The sequence below is a fragment of the Pipistrellus kuhlii genome, unplaced genomic scaffold, assembly GCF_014108245.1.
Source record: "Pipistrellus kuhlii isolate mPipKuh1 unplaced genomic scaffold, mPipKuh1.p scaffold_m20_p_7, whole genome shotgun sequence".
Taxonomy (NCBI): domain Eukaryota; kingdom Metazoa; phylum Chordata; class Mammalia; order Chiroptera; family Vespertilionidae; genus Pipistrellus; species Pipistrellus kuhlii.
In genome coordinates this window covers 67942765-67962379 of record NW_023425573.1, presented here as the reverse complement: position 1 = coordinate 67962379, position 19615 = coordinate 67942765, and the positions used below count along the sequence as shown (strand labels likewise).

Sequence of the window (19615 nt, the reverse complement as noted above, 5' to 3'; positions counted from 1 at the left end):
AAGCATGGGATCCCTATCACAAGCCCAGTGTTGATGACAGAGTCCCCTTGGTGAGTGAGGGATCCACCACGTGAGATACCCCAGGTCAGGATGCCCTGCTGCTGCCATAACCATGTGCCGAGTGGCACCTGGAGGCACAGTGGAGAGCAGGGTGTGACTCTGTGTGTCAGACAGTGTGGGAATGGGACCCATCCCTTCACTTACAGAGTCTCATTGTTTCTATGGTTGTGCCTGTGATAATAGGACAGGTTTAATAGTCCCTTATTTTACAGATAAGAACACAGGAGCTTGGGAATTGCCTGAGGTCCCAGAATTTAGTTTCAGATAGAATAAAAACCCAGATTGCCTCATTCTTCACCCCAAACTGTACACAAATGTGGACAAGTCCCCAGAAAAGGCCTTATTACTTCAGATCAGCATGGGGCTGGCCTGCCCATGGAAATGCTGTTCACAGGCAGAGACCAGCCCTCCCCTCTTTTACTGTGAATGACGAAGCAGGCTGGTGACAGGTGACCACCTCTGCCGTCCATCCTGGGAGAGGGTGTTTGCATTGAATGCCAACTGATGGTTAGAGCCACCAAGCACAAGGACCTTCAAAATATCCCCCCGTCTTTCAGAAGCAGTGCTGTTTACCTTGTGCATGAGCATCCAGTAGCAAAAGCTCCAGCACAAAGTAACATCTTACTTGGGTTCTGTCATCCTCTTGTGCAGACTCTGCCATCAGGACTTGGGACACCACTGGGGGCACAATTGTGGCCTACCTGAATCTCTGTGGCTGTCCTGATATGCCCAAAGTGATGCTTTATATTATTAACTAGAGGCCCGGTGCATGAAAATTCATGTACTGGAGGGGGGATCCTTCAGCCTGGCCTGCCCCTCTCACAGTCCAGGAGCCCTCAGGGGCAGGAGGCGACCCAGTGATCAGGGGAAGGTGACGCCCCATCATACCTCTGCTGCTGCCACTGCTGGCAGTGCAGCCCTGGTTACCTGAGCCTTGGGCAGCCCTGGTGCCTGGGCAGCTGCCATCAGAGGCTTGCCTGCACCTTGGGCTGACCCTGGGCAGCTGGAGGACTTTGGAGGCAGGCGTGTGGTGGGGTGAGGGGACTAGGCACTGCCATCTTTGAGGGTGTGGCATTCAGTTAGCATATTCCCTCCTTATTGGCTGTGGGCACTGGCCATCTTTGCAACAGTGTGATTTAGCATATTTCCTCTTTTAGCATATTCCCTCTTTTTTTTTTTTTAAATATATTTTATTGATTTTTGTACAGAGAGGAAGGGAGAAAGATAGAGAGTTAGAAACATCAATGAGAGAGAGTCATCGATCAGCTGCCTCTTGCACACCCCCTACTGGGGATATGCCCGCAACCAAGGTACATGCCCTTGACCGGAATCGAACCCGGGGCCCTTCAGTCCCCAAGCCGACGCTCTATCCATTGAGCCAAACTGGTCCCGGCCATATTCCCTCTTTATTAGATCGGATTAGGATTCTAAAGAGAAGAACACCTTCAAATGCTATGTTAGAGTTATTTCATTAATTTTCTGATAAGAAATGAGGCACTAAATGAAACTGTTTTTAGTCCTAGACCAATTAATAGAGTCTTTCTTCAAAGCACAGTTTGACCTGGTCTTGTGTTTTTGATAATTCAGAATCAAATTAATGGAACCAGCCGCACCTCTCCCCCTCCCTCTGACCCTCTTACTTTTGCAGGGTTCAGAAGCACTTGATTGTTCAGTGCCCTGTTGACTACTGTCCTGGTGTGTGGTTCCTGGAACTCAGGCTCCCCTTCCTATTCCAGCAGGAGGGAGGGGCCAGCAGGAAGGTTGGAATGACGGAAGCAGGCCAGCACCTACCTGTAGATGTGAGCTCTGGCTCCTGTTCAGTTTTCCCTGCCTGTTTCCCAGCATAATTGGGCCTTCTCCTTTGACCCCACCTCTCAGATTTTCACATAGTTGCATGTCAGATATGCCCTTCAGGGTTGCTAGGTGTGATTTTGGAGACAAGTATTGTCTTCTCTCCCTACTCAGTTGTAAGGTAATAACATGTGGAAGAGTTAGAAGTGGCAAGAAAGCAATTACTTTTCATCCTGGCATGTGGTTATAACTCAGTAGGATGTGCAGTCTGCAGGTCACTTTGTGTCTTCTTACTTGTATATCTTGCTTCATATGAAACATTATAAAGTGATGAACCAAAAGATAAATATAGAGACAGTAAAGCAACAAGCAGACTGTCAAATTACAGCGGGGAGGGGAGGGAGATTTGGGGGAGATAATACTGTAGATCAACCGAAGGACTTGTATACATGCATATAAGTACAACCAATGGGCATAAAACTCTGGGGAGAGAGGGTATGTATGGGAGGGAGGGGGCAAAAAAAATCAATAAAATATATATTTAAGAAAGAAAGAAAGAAAGAAAGAAAGAAAGAAAGAAAGAAAAAGAGAAAGAAAGAAAAAGAGAAAGAAAGAAAGAAAGAAAGAAACTAACTTCTGGAAATTAATAAAAAGTCTCCCTCTGTAAGTGATCATAAAGATAAATGGACACTGTCTGTTAACATGAATACATGAAGAGCATTGCTTCTGATGGAGTTAATGGCAAATTAGAGAAGTTAACAGTCAAAATCAGAAAATGTGATGTTGCTATTTATTACTGAGAGAGACCAACATAGAGAGAAGATTTTCTTTATAGAAAAATACATGAAAGTCATTAAAAAGTGTTAATCTATTTTTTGTTTTCACATGGTGATTTTTTGTTATTGACATGATAAATGTAAAGTTCAGAAAACTCTATATTTCTTTTCTGACCATTATTATTCATTTCATTTTATGGTTGTTACTGAAAGTTATCTTTCACCTAAAGGAGGGGTTGTTAACAAGTAATCCCATTTCGGAGTCAGATGCTCCAGGTCTTCTAGACTTTCGATGGGAGATTGGCCTCAGCTCGCCTCTTTGGGGAACTAAAGGGTGCATAGTTCCTGAGTTGGCCCCATCTTGAGACCAGGGTCTTCTGGTTGGAACACCCCAAATAGTCAGTCATTGCCCTTATAGAGGCAGCTCTCTGAAGAGGAGGCAGCTTGAGGTTAACAACCAGGGACAGGTGAGCTGGCAGGAAAAGGGGCCGGAGTAGCCATCAGCAGCCTGTGCCTGCTTTCCTTTGCAGACTCATTTGTCTCCTGCCTAGGCAAGCAGAGAGAAAGCTGCATTGAGTCACATAAAATCAAACCAACAAGTCCCTCCCTCATTTTACAACTGAGGAGCCTGACTTTGCAACAGATGAAGTGGGTTGTCCAGCCTTATCTAGGCAGTTCCAGGAGGGCTAAGGCTTGTACCCAAGCCTTCTGCCTCATCTAAGGGAGAAAAAGATTTCTTCAGACAACCTGAGAGATTCCCAGGGGAGATGAGCTTCCCGCATGGTGTCCTCCAAGGGGTTTGCGGGTGCAGCTGCTGCCGGGTGAGGGCCTGGTGTGTAATGACGAGGAGTTTGCGGGTGACAGCTGCAAGGGAAAGGCCTGGTACAGGAGGATGCTTTCCATACCTGGGCTTCTGCAAAGTGAGACAGCATTGAAGTGGAAATGTTACCACCTTCTTTTCTTGGGTTTGGACCACCCTCTCCCCTCCAACTATCTACATTTTTGCTGCTCAGAAGCATATGCTTGTGTTGCTTGTCTTTCTCTTGACTGCTGAATAAAAGGAGTGACCTCGAGTCCCCTGGCCGTGGTCTTGCCACCAGTGTGCTCTGTGGAACGCGGAAGGCAGCCCTTCCTCCCCTGGAGAACTAGGCTTTCCTCTCCTGCTCTTAGGTAGCAGTTTCCAAAGGAAAGTCAGGGCATTTGTTTTGTTAGTATCCCACCTGGATTTAATAATTAATGTCTTAATAATTTTAATGGACTTGTCTTTAACATAATTACTTTAGCTATACCCAGGGATGTGTTTTTCTAAATCACAAATAAGTAGATGCATAGCTATTAAATTTTAAAAAATTATCCACGTTCCATCTAAAGTCGCCTTATATGCAAACATGAAATTGAAAGAGTGAGACTCCATTGAATTCAAGCAAGAAACAACTTTTTCTCCCTTGAACTGTAGATATGCTTTCCTGACACTTGATACAAGTTTGGGCAAGTCCTGTAGCTCACAAGTAACTGACTTTTTGTTCCAAGAGCAATCCAACTGCAATAATTAAAGTACCCACTCCAGTTTCATGGAACTACAGTTCCATTTAATAGTGGAAACAACATCATTTCAAGTTCAGCTCCTCCATCCACTTCTAAGTGCTGCTTTCCCTGAGGAGCCTAGAGTGGAGGTGAGACCCCAGCCTGCAGATCATCATCTTCCCCTCGTTATCTTCCCATCTCTCAGCTGCTTATAGTTCTTCTACAGACACAGGGAAGAGGGTGAGCCGAGAGGTGAGAAGGCCCTTATAGGAATAGAATTGGCACCATCTAGGATTAGTGCTTCCTGGATGGGTGGCTGGCACTGAACCTGTCCTCTGGCTGTGGGTCTTTAGGTCCCGCTCCTCCATAAACCACTCACCTGCAGTGTTTTGTTCCCTTATCACAGGCAGTGCCACCTCAGGCTGGCTGCCTGGCTCCCTCTTCAGGCTGGTCTCCTCAGCCACACTCCGGTGGTCCTCCCAGCAGGACCCAGTTGAGCCTGTGCAGTCCACACCTGCACCAAGGAAACAAGCACCCATTCCTTTGAGGAACTCTGGGAGCTCTGCCTCCCTGGAAGCAGGCCCTACCTCGGGGCATCTTCCCACCACAGTCCAGCCATAGTTATTTCAAATCTTGAGTGCGTAGCCAATCTGCATGCCCCAGCAATTAGCAGGGAGGCGGGTGAAGCTCTCCAAGTGATCCTGGAGGCCCTTCCTATATGGTTAGGTAGATAAGGGAACCCAGCCAGCAGCTCCCCAAGGATGAACTTCCTTCTCCCTTCTGAAGGGGTGGGAGAGGCAGGCTACTCACTTTGGAAGGTACGTGGTACCCGTTGTTTGGTTGCTTCCTCTGAGGCCTCACGTTAATTGGTGGGAGATGCCCATATTCATGCCCATTCTGCCCTCCACCGAATGACCATGATGCTCTGCTGAGGCGGGCCCAGCCCCAGCAATCCTAGTCCTTCCCTGGAGACTCATAGGGTGGCCCTGAGGAGTGACGTTTGCCTTTCGATAGCATCTGATTGCCAGGCACTGGCCAAAGCCCAGCGGGATAGCACCTCCATGTTTTTAGGTATGGATGAGACAGATTCTCGGGTCACATCCATTCATCCCACAATTCACTGACCCCAGGGGTTGTATTGTATAAAAATGCAACTTCAGTTTTGCCAAGGCAGCCTGTAGGTTCTCTTACCTTCCATTGTGACACCTTTCTATTTGTCACTGAATAGCCTGTTTTCTGTGATTACTACCTAGATGGGCCTGGTATCAAAGCTCCCAAAGGGGTCTGCTGGCACATTTGGGCAGCAGTGGCCTCTCATCAAGCCTCAGTCTGTCTTCTGAGGGCAATAGCAGAGCTGACGGATTTGATCGCTGCAGGCCCATGGCAGTCAGAGCAGAGAAAGTGGCATCATTCTCCATAACTGGCTGCATTTGCCTTGGGAGTGAGCGGGGTGGGGAAGAGAAGCCAGCTTTACAAGTTGAAGACCTTTTGCCCTTCTCAAAGCAGAAAAGAGGTCATGTCAAATGGCATCTTGTCTTCAGAGACTGGCTGACGGGACCCCAGGGTCCTTTCAGAGGCATTCTTTAAATAGCAGAAAGCTCTAGTGCTCAGGCAGAGAAAACCAGAACCCAGAAGTGCTGGGGAGATGGAGAAGCACTAACCCACCAGCCAGTTCACAGGGAAGATCTTGAAGGAATGTGGGCACTGGTTCAAGTTGGGCAGGGAGGTAAAGGCTCCAGCCCTCTTGGGACTCATTTCTAACTTGTCCCATTTTATCGTTTGGGGACAATGTTGCCACCATATATTTTGAAGTAAGTATATAGGTAAGCATCTTTTACATATATTTCTTTATTCAGTTCTAGTATGAAAGGTATCTAATGTAACTAAGAAGTGATATTATTCCTGACTTATAAATTCATCAAGTTACAAAATAGGGCTGATTGCTCTTTCTTCACTGCCCACTTAGCCTCAGAAGTCTCCCATTTTCTTTCTTTAGGCCAAAGACCATAATTCTCACCTAACCAGATAATAAAGAACAATAAGCATATTATTCCCTTTCACTTGCTTCCCATCCATTATTTGTTCTCTTCCTAAAGCTCCAAAGGTGGGTAGGTTCTAGAACCACTCATTCATCCCACACTTGTGCAGCCTATCCACCCATTGCCATAGATGAGTTGTCATTTATACTGGTTGCGGTCTTGTTAAGAATAAGTGTGGAGCTCAGTTCAGCAAAAGGAAGCAGATTCCCTTATCTTTATTGCCCATGGACCCATTGGAGACAAAAGAGTGAGCTTCCCATATTATTCCCACTGTAGTTATTAAGCACTAAATAAGGGTTTGGGGAGGAGGGGTTAGAGGTGGACAGGTTTTGAGAATGTTTGCTTCTTGGAGTCTTCTAAATCCCTAGGAGCCTCAATGGGACACAACAAAGACCCTATCCCCCCCACACACACACCCCCACCCCCCCACACACACACCTTTACCTTGGGAGGTTGCTTGAAATAAAAGAGCCAAGGACTGCAAAGACTTTAAATTATTCCATAATGTAAATTGTTCCTGCTTCACTGCTGAAATTGACAGAGATTTGCATTTTAGAACTTTATTTCTCATCTCGGAATAGGAGAATTTTTCACCCTTTTTGAAATGTATGCAGCCTTCAGGAGCAGACAGATGAAGATGATTTATTTTTTACTCCTTTTTTTCCTCCCTCCCTTCGTTAAACCTCTCCACTTCTAAGAGAGAACCTTTGACTTTGTGACTATGTTAAAAGGAAATTGAATCAACTATGAATATAGCCTTTAAGGTTTGTACTCTTTTTTATTTTGATTCAAATACATCCTTGGGATAAGTTAAGTCATGGACCTTTACCTCATTTGTTGGGAGTGGGTTTTGCTGGTGAATAATTTGGCTCCTGAAACGAGGTGGGCCCTGTCCGGGTGGCTCAGTTGGTTGGAGCATCTTCCCATGCACCGAAAGGTTGTGAGTTTGTTTCCCAGTCAGGGCATGTACCTAGGTTGCAACCAATTGATGTTTCTCTCTTGCTCTCTCTCTCTTCCTCTCTCTCTAAAAATCAATTATAATAATAATAAAGATAAAATATCCTTGGGTGAGGATTGAAGAAAAAAAAAGAAAAGAAAAGAAACCAGGTGGGAAGCTGAATAGAACCATGGTGGGAGTTTGCATGGAGCAGCCCATGCCTGAGACCCATCATTTCCATGGCCCCCTAAATGGTTTGTGGTTTTTGTGGTCTCTCTGTTTCCTCACCCAGCCGCAGTGTGTACTGAGCACCTGCTCCTTGTCAGGCCTCTGAAGGCCCTGAACCTACAGTGTCCTGCCCTTGAGAAGTGTGGCCACAATGCAGTGCAGTGCAGTCCAGGACAAGCAGGATGATACCATTAAAGGATAAAATGAGGCATATGAATTAGGGGTTTACTTGAGCAAAAATCAATTCCAGTCAGTTGGCACAAAACTGGAAGTGGTTAGGAACCAAGAATAGACTTATAGAAAGTGCTGAAGCAAAGAAAGTATTAACAACATTGAGGTTCTTGGGTTCCCTAAGATAGAAATCAAGAGAAAACCCCAGAGAAATTTCCAGACAGATTTTATTAAGCTTGTGTTCGAGTACAAGGGAAGCAGCACCCAGGAAAGGAAGAGCCTCTGAATTGTCTCCAGGGCCTGCTTTGCTCGGCTGCTTCTGCAAGCTGGGGACAAAGTGGGCTTGCAGCTAACAGCAGGCTGTTTTTAAAAGGTGGGCTTGTGGAATTTTCCATTTCAGAGTCAGGTGACTTTCTTTTCCAGCTGTGTTGCCTGGCAATTACTATTTCTCACCTCTGTGTGGGCAAGATAGCTCACTACCACCAGCCCAGGAGGGTCTGATAGCCATCAAACTTTGATAACTACCTGTGTTGGTCAGTGGTTTTCAATATCTGCAAGGAAGCAGGCAGTTAGATAAAATCAGCCACCACAGTGTTTTGAGTAGGGAGTGGTAGGGTGGTGACTTCTTGGAGCCAGCTTATCTGCCTTTCTTTCTGGTCACCTGGTCTTCCTTGGCTTCCTGGCCACTTGGTGTTTTTCCATTCCCAGCCCCAGGTCCCTCTGCTATCTCATAGGAATATTACTTGACTGACTGTAGCTCAAAACCTAGTTTGCTATTTGTGACTGGTTGTCCTAAGCATTTCAACTTTGTAACTTGAGGCATACACATATCACAGAGGACATTAGCAGCTAACTTCACCTGGTCAACCCAGGGAATGCCAACTTGTAAAAGAAGGAGGAAAGAAGCGCATACATGGCGGAGACAGTGGCTGGCCAGGGCAGGAGTGGTGTGAGAGTGGGGAATGAGTGGAGGTAGAGGAGAAGAAGGAATAGAGTTGACCCTTGAACAACACAGGTTTGGACTGCGTGTGTCCACTTACACGTGAACTTTTTTCAATAAATACCTGTACTTTTTTATTCCTTAATCCTCATCCAAGGATATGTTTTACTGATTTTAGAGAGACGAGGAGAAAGAGAAACATCATTGTGTGTGAGAAACATCGATCCATTGCTTTCCATACACACCTCCACCTAGGATCAAACCCGCAACCTAAGCTGTGCCCGACTGGGAATCAAACCAGCAGCCTTTCGGTGCGTGGGACAATTCTCCAATCGACTGAGCCATACCATCCAGGGCACCTGTACTATTTTTGATCCACAATTGGGAGTCATGGATGCGGAGGGCTGACTGTGCATTGTCCCGCACCATTTTATAGGGAACTTGAGCCTCCTTGGATTTTGGTGTCTGCGTGGGTCCTGGAACCAATCCCCCGCAGATACCTAGGGGCAGCTAAGTTTCTGAGGACTCAAAAGTTATGCGCAGATTTTTCCTGTGCAAGGGGCACCCCTAATCTCTGCATTGTTCAGGGGTCACCTGTAGTAGGAGATAAAGCTGGAGAGCTTCTAGAAGCCCAGGTCATGCAGGCTCCTGTATGCACAGCTGCGTCCCTAGTCTTTCAGTGCCAGGAGGAGCCTTTAAAGACTTCCTATGGGGGAACTGAACCTTCAGTTTGGGCAACTAGTGGCACTGAGGAGGGTGGGTTGAAGGGGTGAAAATTCAGAAACAGTGTCTTAGCCAAGGGCCTTTAGGAAGCAGGCTCTGAGGCAAAGAGTCAAACATGACTAGTTATTAGGGAAGGAGGTGCATGCAAGGCCAGGCAGTAAGGCTGAAGGAAGAGGGAAGGGACCAGGAGAAGTGCAAGATAGCGTGAAAGGGCATGTGACCATGCTGGGCCTGCTCACAGGAGCCCACGGACACAGCGTGGGCACTGGGCCCTCTGGACCCCCTGGCAGGTAGTGAGAGGACTCTCCCTCAGCACACCTTGGCACACTTCTGCTGTAGCAGAGAGAAAAGAGGGCACTCTTATGGCCCTGCTCCCTTCTGTTTCTTGCTTCTCATTGGCCCTGGTTCACCTCAGAAGAATCTGGAGCCCCTGTACTGCTGGGTGCTTTTTAGGAATGGGGACCTCATTTCCCCATCCCATGGAGTAGCTTCTTCCCAGCCTGACATGGAGGGCAGCCCAGCTTGTGTGACACCATGTGAGAAGGAGAAAGAAGAGCAGGCAGTCAGGGGATGAGACAGTACATACATTGTGTTGCCATTCAGATAAAGAGCTCTGCTCAGAAATATGACAGAACAGGAAGGGACAGACGACCAGAGTGAATAAAGGAGGCTGGTCGTAGAGAAAGATTTACAAGATCTTCACTCATGAGTGAACAGGCCAACCCCAGCCTTTCAAGTAGTTACATCACAGCAGTAGATGGTAAAGAGCTTCAGTGGCTAGGTTGGGGCAAGGCATACTCAATGGTGTTGTGTTTCTTCAAACATGATTCATCCTTATATGTTTGTAAAACCATGCATGGAGTGGACCAACTTCTGCATGTGTGGGGGGAATGTGGAAGCTACTACTTTAAAAATGATTTAAAGTTTACGATGGTCAGAATAAAGGATTAGATGAAAGAATTCGATCACAAGTGTCAGGAGTCTTCCTGCCAAAATGACAAAACCCAGTTTCACTAGCAGGGGCCTGAGCGGGATGAGCTGCCTCCGAGAACCCAGGGGAGAGCAGGGGCGCAGCGGGATGGAGAAGTTACTGGCACTGTGGGCCAAGGCTGCCAGGATTCGAGCTCCCTCACCTATGGCCTGTCTGTGTAGGGACTTCTGTTTTCTCTGGCTGTAGTCTGACCCCATGCAGCAGGACCCAGCGGGTTCATTCAGCAGCCTGGTTTGGAGCTCACTGTTTTGTCCCTGCGGAGGGATTGCTCTTCCACATCCATCCAGCTCTTCCTGGAGGGATTGCCCACCGGCTTAGCATGCACCAGGTGCTCTTCACGGACAGCCAACTCTGTGCAGGGCTGCACACTTAGTGGAGGAGGGGGAAAGTGGGTCCAAGATGTGTATGTCTGTAGTGGTTGCTGGGGAGAAAAATGCATAGTACCCACTGCAACCAAAAGCTCAGAATACTGCCATTTGCCAAAAATCACTCCTGCACCCTAATTCCCCAGCAAGAGCAAAGGGCTCCTGGTCCTCGGGCTCTGCCCTTTCCCCTCCCCCTACTGCAGAATCACATGCTTGTTGTGTTGGATGGAATCGTTTTTCCAGAAGCTCTCTGTTCTGGCTCTGAAAAATCTCACTACCAGCTCTACAGAAGGCCCTGCCCGCAGCTGTATCCCCGCAGCTAAGACTCCCTGCAAACCCCACTCTCTTTCCCTCGCAGCGAGGTGACTTAAATTTTAATCTGTTTGGTAGGTTATTTCTGATGGGAATTTAAATTGAACTGGAGACTGTGAGCAAGATGGGGCTGCTAGCTGCTGAGCTGGGACCTTCTGGAACATTTCTCACGGCCTGAGATGGGGGTGGCGTGCTGAGCTGTCATATGCAGTGCCAGGCCCCGTATCTCAGCAAATTTGTAGCTAATCTTCCTTGACCTTGGTCTTTTATGTCAGGGAGGGGAGACTTCTAGTCTTGGATCATCAGGACACCTACTTCCATAAGGGAGGGGAGGGGTGTGCGGCCCTCCCCCTGCATCCCCACCTCCCACTTTGGGCCTTCTCACGGGAAGGGCAGGCAGGGCTATGCTTAATAAGAAACCTTAGCACCCGTTTCTTAAACACAAAAGATAGCAGTATTCCTTAAAGAGAGATGCATAGGGATCCTCGAACGTCTCTGTGGCAGGGGCTGAGCCTGCCATGTGATAGCAAAGGTGCAGGCTTTGAAGTGATACATATTACTTTCTCTTCTTTCTTGATTGCATATATTTTGCTGTTCTCTCTTACTATGAAATGTATTAACTATAGTAAAAATACCCACCACCCAGATTTGCAGATGTTCATATTTTTGCAGTATTTTTCTTTAACAGAAGAGTGACATATTACAAATACCATTAAAACTCCATCTACCCTGCCCCCAAACTCTCCCTCCCTCCCTCTTCAGTAATTACTATCCAATTTTGGGATCTTTCATCCCCATGCCTGGTTTTGTACTTGATTATAAATGTCCATATGTAAAAATATTATCTATACACACTACATTGAATACTATTGCTTCATATGGTTAAAAAAAAAAAGGCATTTAGCCATACAAATTCTTTTGCAATCAGTCCCAGTGCTGCCGCTTACTTGTAGGAACCATGCACGAGTTGTGCCACATTGAGCCACACACAGATGTGTTAAGATGCTGGTTGTATAAATCTTGACACAGTCCAGGTGAGTGAGGATCAAGAACTAAAGAGAAGGCGAAGACTTTGATATTATGGAGGCAGAATCAACAGCTTTGAGGCTGATTTGTTGTGGAATGACGGGTGATTTTTTAAAAATATACCTTATTGATTTTTTACAGAGGAAGGGAGAGAGATAGAGAGTCAGAAACATCGATCAGCTGCCTCTTGCACCCCCCCCACTCAGGATGTGCCCGCAACCATAGTACATGCCCTTGACCAGAATCAAACCGGGGCGGGACCTTTCAGTCCGCAGGCCGACACTCTATCCACTGAGCCAAACCGGTTTCGGATGACTGGTGATGCTTGTATGGGTAGCTGACTGGGAGAGTAATGTCAGTCAGAGACCAGGAGCATGGTAGGGCAGTGATGCCACCCTGGGATACTGGGCTGTGATGGAGTCCTTTCCCACCTGTGGGGTTGGAAGTGTCTGCAGCACACTCAGGTTCAGGAGGCAGCTGGGTTTGGGGACCTGAAGCTCAGGCAGCCATTCTGAGCTAGAGATTCCCTTTTAGGTTCCTTTAGCCTCCAGTGAATGTGAACCTTGCAGGGGGGGAGGGGTTGCTCAGTGTGGGTGGCTCCCAAGTCACCTTTACCTGGAACCTATCGATATAACATGATTCATGCTTGCCAGTCTCTACAGAACTCTGACAGGTGGCAACAGGAGACCTGGTGGGATCACCCAGAGGCCAATCAATTTCAAAGATTGGAGTTATGTTTGAAACATATTTTTCCTTCTGATAACCTATGTGACTTCCTTGATCATGAAATTACTTGTTCTCGTGTTAATAAGCTCATAAACTTCATTATCTCCTACATTGCTTCTTGTATTTGCCTGAACTTGTCCCCTTGTTGCACTTCAAGGAGTCCTGCGTTGCTGGCTTACCTGGTATCCTAGCATTCCCTTCCCTCCCTTCCCAGGTATTTTTTATTGTTCTCTCTTATCCTAGAATCCTAGTCTCGAGTCTGTCTGCAGCAGATGTTTCTCCCTAGGACAGGAGCCAGGGGACCACTCACGTGCTCCTTGTCACTCACTGCCAACCTGGTTCAGGGCCTTTGCTTCCACTAGTTAGCAGCTGGTTTTCACGTGGAAATGTCTCCCTTTGCTTGAAGGAAAGATGCCTGCCCCTGCCCTTGACCCTGCCCGGGTCCCTGCCAAAAGCCCAATAAAATGTCTGGCAGCCTCCTTCTGGATAATAGGAATCGACCTAGTAGTGTGAGGTTTGGGCAACTGCTGTCACTGTAAAGGCCCAGAAAGACCTGGGGAACTGAGGCCAGGGAGTCACTGTGGATGGGACGGGACCCAGGAGCAGCTCTGCGCCCTGGTTTTCTCTCTTCTGTCTCTGCTTTCTTTCCTCTCTCCTCTCTCTCTGCATCTCCCATCTTCCTCCTTTCTCTTTTCTTCTTCCTCTTCCTCCTCCTTCCTCCTCCTCCTCTGCCCAGCCCTCTCCTGCCTCTCTGCCTCACCGTTGCTAGGTGATATCTAAGGCTCGGTCACTTTCTTTCTCCCTCTTCCCTCCGTTCTCTCAGCTCTTCCCCCCAAAACTGGCAGCTGGCCTATAACGGTATCTGAACTTACCGTATTTTCCAGCGTGTAAGACGACCGGGCGTATAAGACAACCCCCTAATTTTACAGTTTATACGCCGGAAAATACGGTACCTCTGGCCTATAGTTGCCCCCGCTCCAACACTGAATGACCTTTTTGCTCGAAAGCCCAGGGCCATCCTGCGGTAATCTCTCTGGGAACAGGCTTCAGCTCCTGGGAGAGGGCCGCTGGCTTAGCTCCTCTTCCTGAGCTGGACACACTGTCCCGGCTGCTGGCCAGCGAGGAATTGGTCCCCCGCGGGCCAGCTGCAGCCTGGCCGGTGAGCAGTGGCAGGAGTGAGGGTGGGGATGGAGTTCCTGAGAAAGGGTTGGTGGGGGTACAACTAGCCCAAGAACTATGTCAGAGAACCCTTCAAATGAACTTATATTTCACCAGGGTGGTGACCCTAAATTTGGCTCAAGCTCTGGCTGGGAAGTCACTGTTTATAAACTGTTTGCAGTCACTTTTGCACTAATTCAAAGGTATACATCTTTGAAGTAATGAATTTACCATCTCCCAGCCACAACAAACATGCATGAAATTAAGCTTTCAGCCCAAGTGTTTGTTGTATCCACAGGTTAGGGTGTGGCGATGGGCTTGGCTGACTCCGAACAGTCAGCCTGGAGAACGTGACCTATGCTTTTCGGTTATGAAGTCTTTAATAGTGATTTGAAACATGTACCCCCAATGTTGAGAGTCCTTTGTAATATTTGTCACCAGGATAGTGAATGGCAGAGGGCTCCTGATGTCACGAGGAGCTTCCCATGTCGTTGGAATGAGGACCCAGCCTCCGGGGCAGCGGAGAAGGGCTGTGTGCGCTGATTCACACACCTATATTCCCTGCCATCCTAAGTCACAAAACTGGCAATGACTGCATTTGCCTGGAGTGTCTGAGGACAGGCTCAGACACAGAAACCTTGTCCCACTCACATAAAATTGGAAAGCATTACAGAGCGGAATCTTCCAAATTTCAAAAAAAAAAAAAAAAAAGCAGCCCACAAACCCAGCTTATGCAACTTAGTCCCACAGAAACGTGCGGAGGAGGGAAGTGTGCTTGTTTCCGCTTTGCAGGTGGTTTGGATTTGTTCTGACAATGTGCCTCAAAATTCAGTCCAGATAAGAGGTTTGGTTTTGTTGCTAATAAAAGTAAAACTACTCTCGGATGACTACGGCTTACAGTCAGTCTATTTTTCACTTTTGTCTACCTGGACAGTCTTCTCTCTCCAGCTGCCAAGTCAATCACCATGGATTCTGGGAAACTCTCTCCTCGTGATGCAAATTAGGTGGGATCCTGTTCTGACAACATGAGTTAATCATCACTAGAACTATTGGCAGGAGCTGGGGATTGTTTGTACTCCTCGGGGACAGCTTAGTGTCTCTGGATAAATAAATATTCAAGTCCAACCTTGCCTTCCCCAATCTCCTCGCCCATGGCAGACCAGCTGGAAGCAAAGTGTTGGGTCCCCTGGTAATTTACCAAACAAGGATGATACTCCCAAACATTTGACCTTAGCTAGCATTGGTATTCAATAATACGCCACTGTATAATACATTTCTTTTTGCAAAATTGTACAAAAATGTCGTATGACCATTTTTACCCTCAAAATCCAGTCAGATTACTTGTGAAAGAAATTTAGGAGTTGGGCTGTAACGTTTCTGCAGAGTTCACGTTAGGAACTCCCATGTCTGAGTCCCCAGCTTTGAGACAGGTGGCTATAAGGACACATGCATTCTTCTTGTGTCCCCTCTACAGAATAAGAAGATCTACCTGGACATTATTCACACATACATGGAAGTGCATGCCACCGTTTATGGCTCCAGCACGAAGAATATTCCCAGTTATGTGAAAAACCACGGTATCCTCAGTGGGCGGGATCTGCAGTTTCTTCTCCGAGAAACCAAGGTGAGTTTCTGGTAGTTTGGTAAGAATACATCAGTGATGTTTTCAGGTTTGTTTCAGCTGGTGTTAAAAATGGGATCAGAATCTCTCTCATGCTTCTTTTTCAAAGCTACAGTAGTTGTTTAGGTTATTTTGGGGCAGTGAGAAGTCAGTGAATTGTGGAAGGAGGCTGCCACAGTGTAAAACTTACTCACTGAGGACCTGCTCTGGACCAGGCATCCCATGAGGGGCCAGGGTCGGGGGCAGAGTTTCACATGGGACAGAGGCTTTCACAGCAAGCTTGGGTGCTTAACTGCCCCACCTCCCCATCATCACGGTTCACGGGATTGGTCTCCATCCAACTTTTCCGCTCATGTCCTCGCTTGGGCTGCACACTAAAGGAGTTCAGACAAGGGAAATACCTTCAGGCTCAAGGAGTGGGGAAGTCCTGAGAGATATGAGATGAGAAATGAGGGGTGTGGATGCTCCTGGCCTGGGGACAGAGCAGTGAGAGCCAGGTGCTAGAGATGGAGATGATACATTCAGGAGAGAGCCGGAATCCAACCCGGCTAGTCTAACTAGTGTTGGGAAGTAGTAGATGAACTCTGATAAGGGGCCAAGGGGCTGGCTGGTTGTCAGGGACAGAGACAGCCTTCAGACCACATGGTGCAGGGAGCAAGGAGCCCAAGATGGATGATGAATATGTTGTTTTGACAACAACACAGGGAAGTCTGCCATGAGGTACCAAGTGAAATCAGGGGACTTATGAATAGACCAGAGTTTGGTTTTGAAGGGGTGGTAGAGTATTAGGTAAGCTCTCATGTTTATTGTTAAGCTTTCTTTTACGAATATTACAGATGTAGACTGAGCAGTTCTGTGGGCCAGGCACTGTGCAAGGAATACAGGGTGAGGGGAACAAGCAAACCGTTGCTCAGTGTTTTCTAAAAGACGAGCAGCTCATTCTCCTAGTGAATGTTTCGGCTCTGGCCCCTGACAGAACGTGTTCTCATCCTCAAAGCAAGGGAGGGAGGCTGAGTGCATGAACTTCTGTGGCCTAATAGGGCTTTATGCTCACTGTGGGATACTTTGATTTTGGAAAGCACTGGTATATTCACATGTGCTGTCCTGTTTAATCCTCACAACAGCCCCCAGGTAGGCAGGGCAGGTAGTATTGTTAATTTTATTCTCAACACGAGGAAGCAGACTGGAGAGCTGGGCTTGCCCACAGTCCCTGAGGTCGCCTGGAAGGTGGCTATAAAGGGTGACTTTTTGTTGTAAATTAAAGCTCTGCTGGCCCTTGACACACCATCCTCACGAATAAGCACTCAAACATTTAATCGATACTCTCCAGCCAAGAACTGCCTCAGTTTCTCCATATGTAAATGCATCTGACCATTTCTACCTCCAAGCCATTGTGGGATGCCTTGACTAAACCAGCTTGGTAAGTTATTTATGTCCTTGGCTGAAGGTGTGGTTGTCTTAATGGGGACTTTCTTTCCTTACAAGGTCACCTGTAATCTGCAGCCTGGCAGCCGGGAAGGTACTGTGTCCCCAGCTCGCATTGTGTGCTTCCCATTCACCTTCTCTCCCAGGCAGTGTCTTAGACTCATTAGAATATGTGTGTCCTTTGGTGGCAATGCTGTTCTGCCATTTGCCTCATTTTACCTTTCCCCATGTAGATTGTGGGAAAAGCTCAGGCTCCTTTCAGATTGCCTTTGGCAGCACGGGTTTTCAGCAGTGTGACCTTGCTGTCTCATGCACTTCTATTAGCCCAGCCACCTGACTGTCTTACTCTGCCTTGCAGATTTCAAAGGAGCTCTTATTACCTATATCCATTTACCATCCGGAAATGAGAAATAGGCTGGGGCTGAGGTGCCCTCTGTCCAGGGAAGGAAAGGGCTGAGGCCTGGAAGTCCCAGGCCACCAGAGATTGCCTACCAATCAAGGGTTTCGGCTTCAATGTTGAGTGTGAGGGGTGTATATTTATCCCTGAAAAATTGTTCCTTCAGAGGATGTCACTGGCCCCATTTGGTACTGCCTGTTCAGCTATCTAGAATATATTAACGTATTTCAAGTAGAATTATGGCTAAAACAGTTGGCAAATATGATGGAAATGAGGCAGTGTACTGCCAAGACCCCCGCCCCCACCCCTTACTCCAGAACATAGCAGCAGGCACTAAAATGAATGAATCTTAAGCTTTGAAATAATGACACTGAGGATCAGTCAGGCTTTGCATATATAACCCTCTCTGCCTCTTATTCCTTTCTGTGTGTCTCGGAGCAATTTAAAGGCAATTTATTACAACCCACATGGAGGCGAGACTGGAGATGCAGAGGAGCAAATGCATGTGGGATGAGTGGCTTTTAGGCTCCTTTATGGGAGAGGGGAGCGAGCCTGGCACTCCTCGAGGTATAGAGACAGACCGAAATGATTGATGCTTAATCAGCTTCTGGCTCATTCTTTTTCTTTATGAGCCATCTTCGAATCTGCACCAAGCCCGGGAAACCGTCCGCTCAGCAGAATTTGGTCCTGGACTGCCGTTAGGGCCAGGTGTCATTAGCAGGCGCCAGCTGCACGGTGCCTACAAAGACAGGAGGAATTCAGTGGCATTGACATCAGGCTGAGAGAGCTGGAAAGTCCTGGACTTATAGGCATATTCATTTGGATGGAGTCATTGTTTGTCAAGGGAGCAGACAAGTCATGGAATCCTGCAGACCCCAGGAGTACAGGTTAAGCCAGAAAAATCTACACATTTTCACTTTGGTTTAAGTCCCCATCTCTTTTTATGTGATTTCTTCCTTTCCTTCCTAATGTTAATCTCTTCATGTCCACTTCCCCTGGTCTCCCCATGGAAGCTCCTTGTACAACGGGTGCTTCTCATCCTACAATGGATGGAAGAGCATTTAGAGGGAGCCAGAACACATATCTCCCCCCCTTTTTTATTGTATTTTATTTTTATTGGCATTATTACAGATGTCTTCCACCCCCAACCCCCCTTTGCCCACCTCCACCCAGAATCCTCCCTTCCCTCCCTCTGCCCCTAACCACACGGTTGTCTGTGTCTATGGGTTATGCATATATGTTCTTTGGCTAATCCCTTCGCCTTCTTTCATCCTATCTTCCCCACTTTCTCCCCTCTGACTTCTGTCAGTTTGTTCCATGTATACATTCCTCTGTTTCTATTTTGTTTGTCAGTTTATTTTGTTCATCAGATTCCACATGTAAGTGAGATCATATGGTATCTATCATTCTCTGTCTGGCTTATTTCACTTAACATAATGTTCTCCAGGTCCATCCAAGCTCACATACCTCCCTTTCTACAGCAAAAGTTTGAGAACCAATTCTGGCTGTGGGAAACCAGGCAGAAGCCACTGCTACTCACACTGTTGCTGCACCTCCTCTCTCCAAACCTCTGCTTGTTCCCCTCTAACCCCTGTGGGTCACAGTTTCTATGTCCTCACCATGTCAGCTGGCAGTGTACCTGTGGGGCTCACCTAGAAGCTTGGGCAGGGTTGGAAGATACTGTCCCTATCCCTTTCCATCCTCCTTTCTGACACTCCCCTGGTCCCCAATCAGCCACGGCTCTTCCCTCGAGCTTGGAGTCCTCTGAGCTGGGTATCATTGGAACTCATCTTCATGTGCCTTTCTCAGAAACCAAGGGCTGAGACAGGCACTGCTATGGAACCCAACCCTGTGGCTCATGTGGCAGAGGGCTTTGCTTGTTCTGTTTGCAGGTAGTTCTCATGCCTACAATAGTGCCTGGCTTGTAGAAGGCCTTCAGATCATTGAGAATGAAGGAAGAAGTCAAGTTGAAATCTATTTGCCACCTGGGACCTTGTGGTCATGCCCTCTAGGAGTGACTTCTTGTTTTTCTCATAAATCACTCCCCTGGGACTCCAGGATCTCTTCAGCAAGGGGCACTTTCCTTCTGATGCCCTGACCTGCCCCTTCATGGCCCTGTGAGATAGCCCATGAGCTTACTTACTAATGGAGAAGTCCACCCTCCAGTTCTGTTTCAGATACAGACACATTTGCCCTCAAGCAAGCAGTTTTCATCCTGGTGACCAGCACCTAAGTTACTCTGTGTCTATGGGTTATGCATATATGTTTCCATAGATGGAAAAAAGTTGCACACGTATATTTCTCTCACTCTTCCCTCCCACATATGTGTGTAGAATGAAGAGTGTGTAGAGATATGATTCAGTGACCTCTCTGACTTCCAGAACAAAAGCATATCCCCACATGAG

General features: G+C 47.3%; 1 protein-coding gene and 1 long non-coding RNA gene across 5 annotated transcripts in view; one reads left to right on the top strand and one right to left on the bottom strand.

The window, feature by feature from the left end:
- Positions 1-19615, top strand: part of MGAT5 (alpha-1,6-mannosylglycoprotein 6-beta-N-acetylglucosaminyltransferase) — a 353237-nt gene that overhangs the window by 292023 nt on the left and 41599 nt on the right. For all 4 annotated transcript variants that reach the window (XM_045575220.1, XM_045575219.1, XM_036422130.2 and 1 more), the window contains one exon: positions 15242-15391. In XM_045575220.1, the coding sequence (XP_045431176.1) occupies positions 15242-15391 (150 nt within the window). The remainder of the gene's footprint in view (positions 1-15241; positions 15392-19615) is intronic.
- LOC118709855 lies at positions 7737-14782 on the bottom strand. Its single transcript, XR_004985165.1, has 2 exons — positions 14694-14782; positions 7737-8077 (listed from the first exon to the last, which is right to left on the bottom strand). It is a non-coding gene; the product is annotated as an uncharacterized LOC118709855 (long non-coding RNA).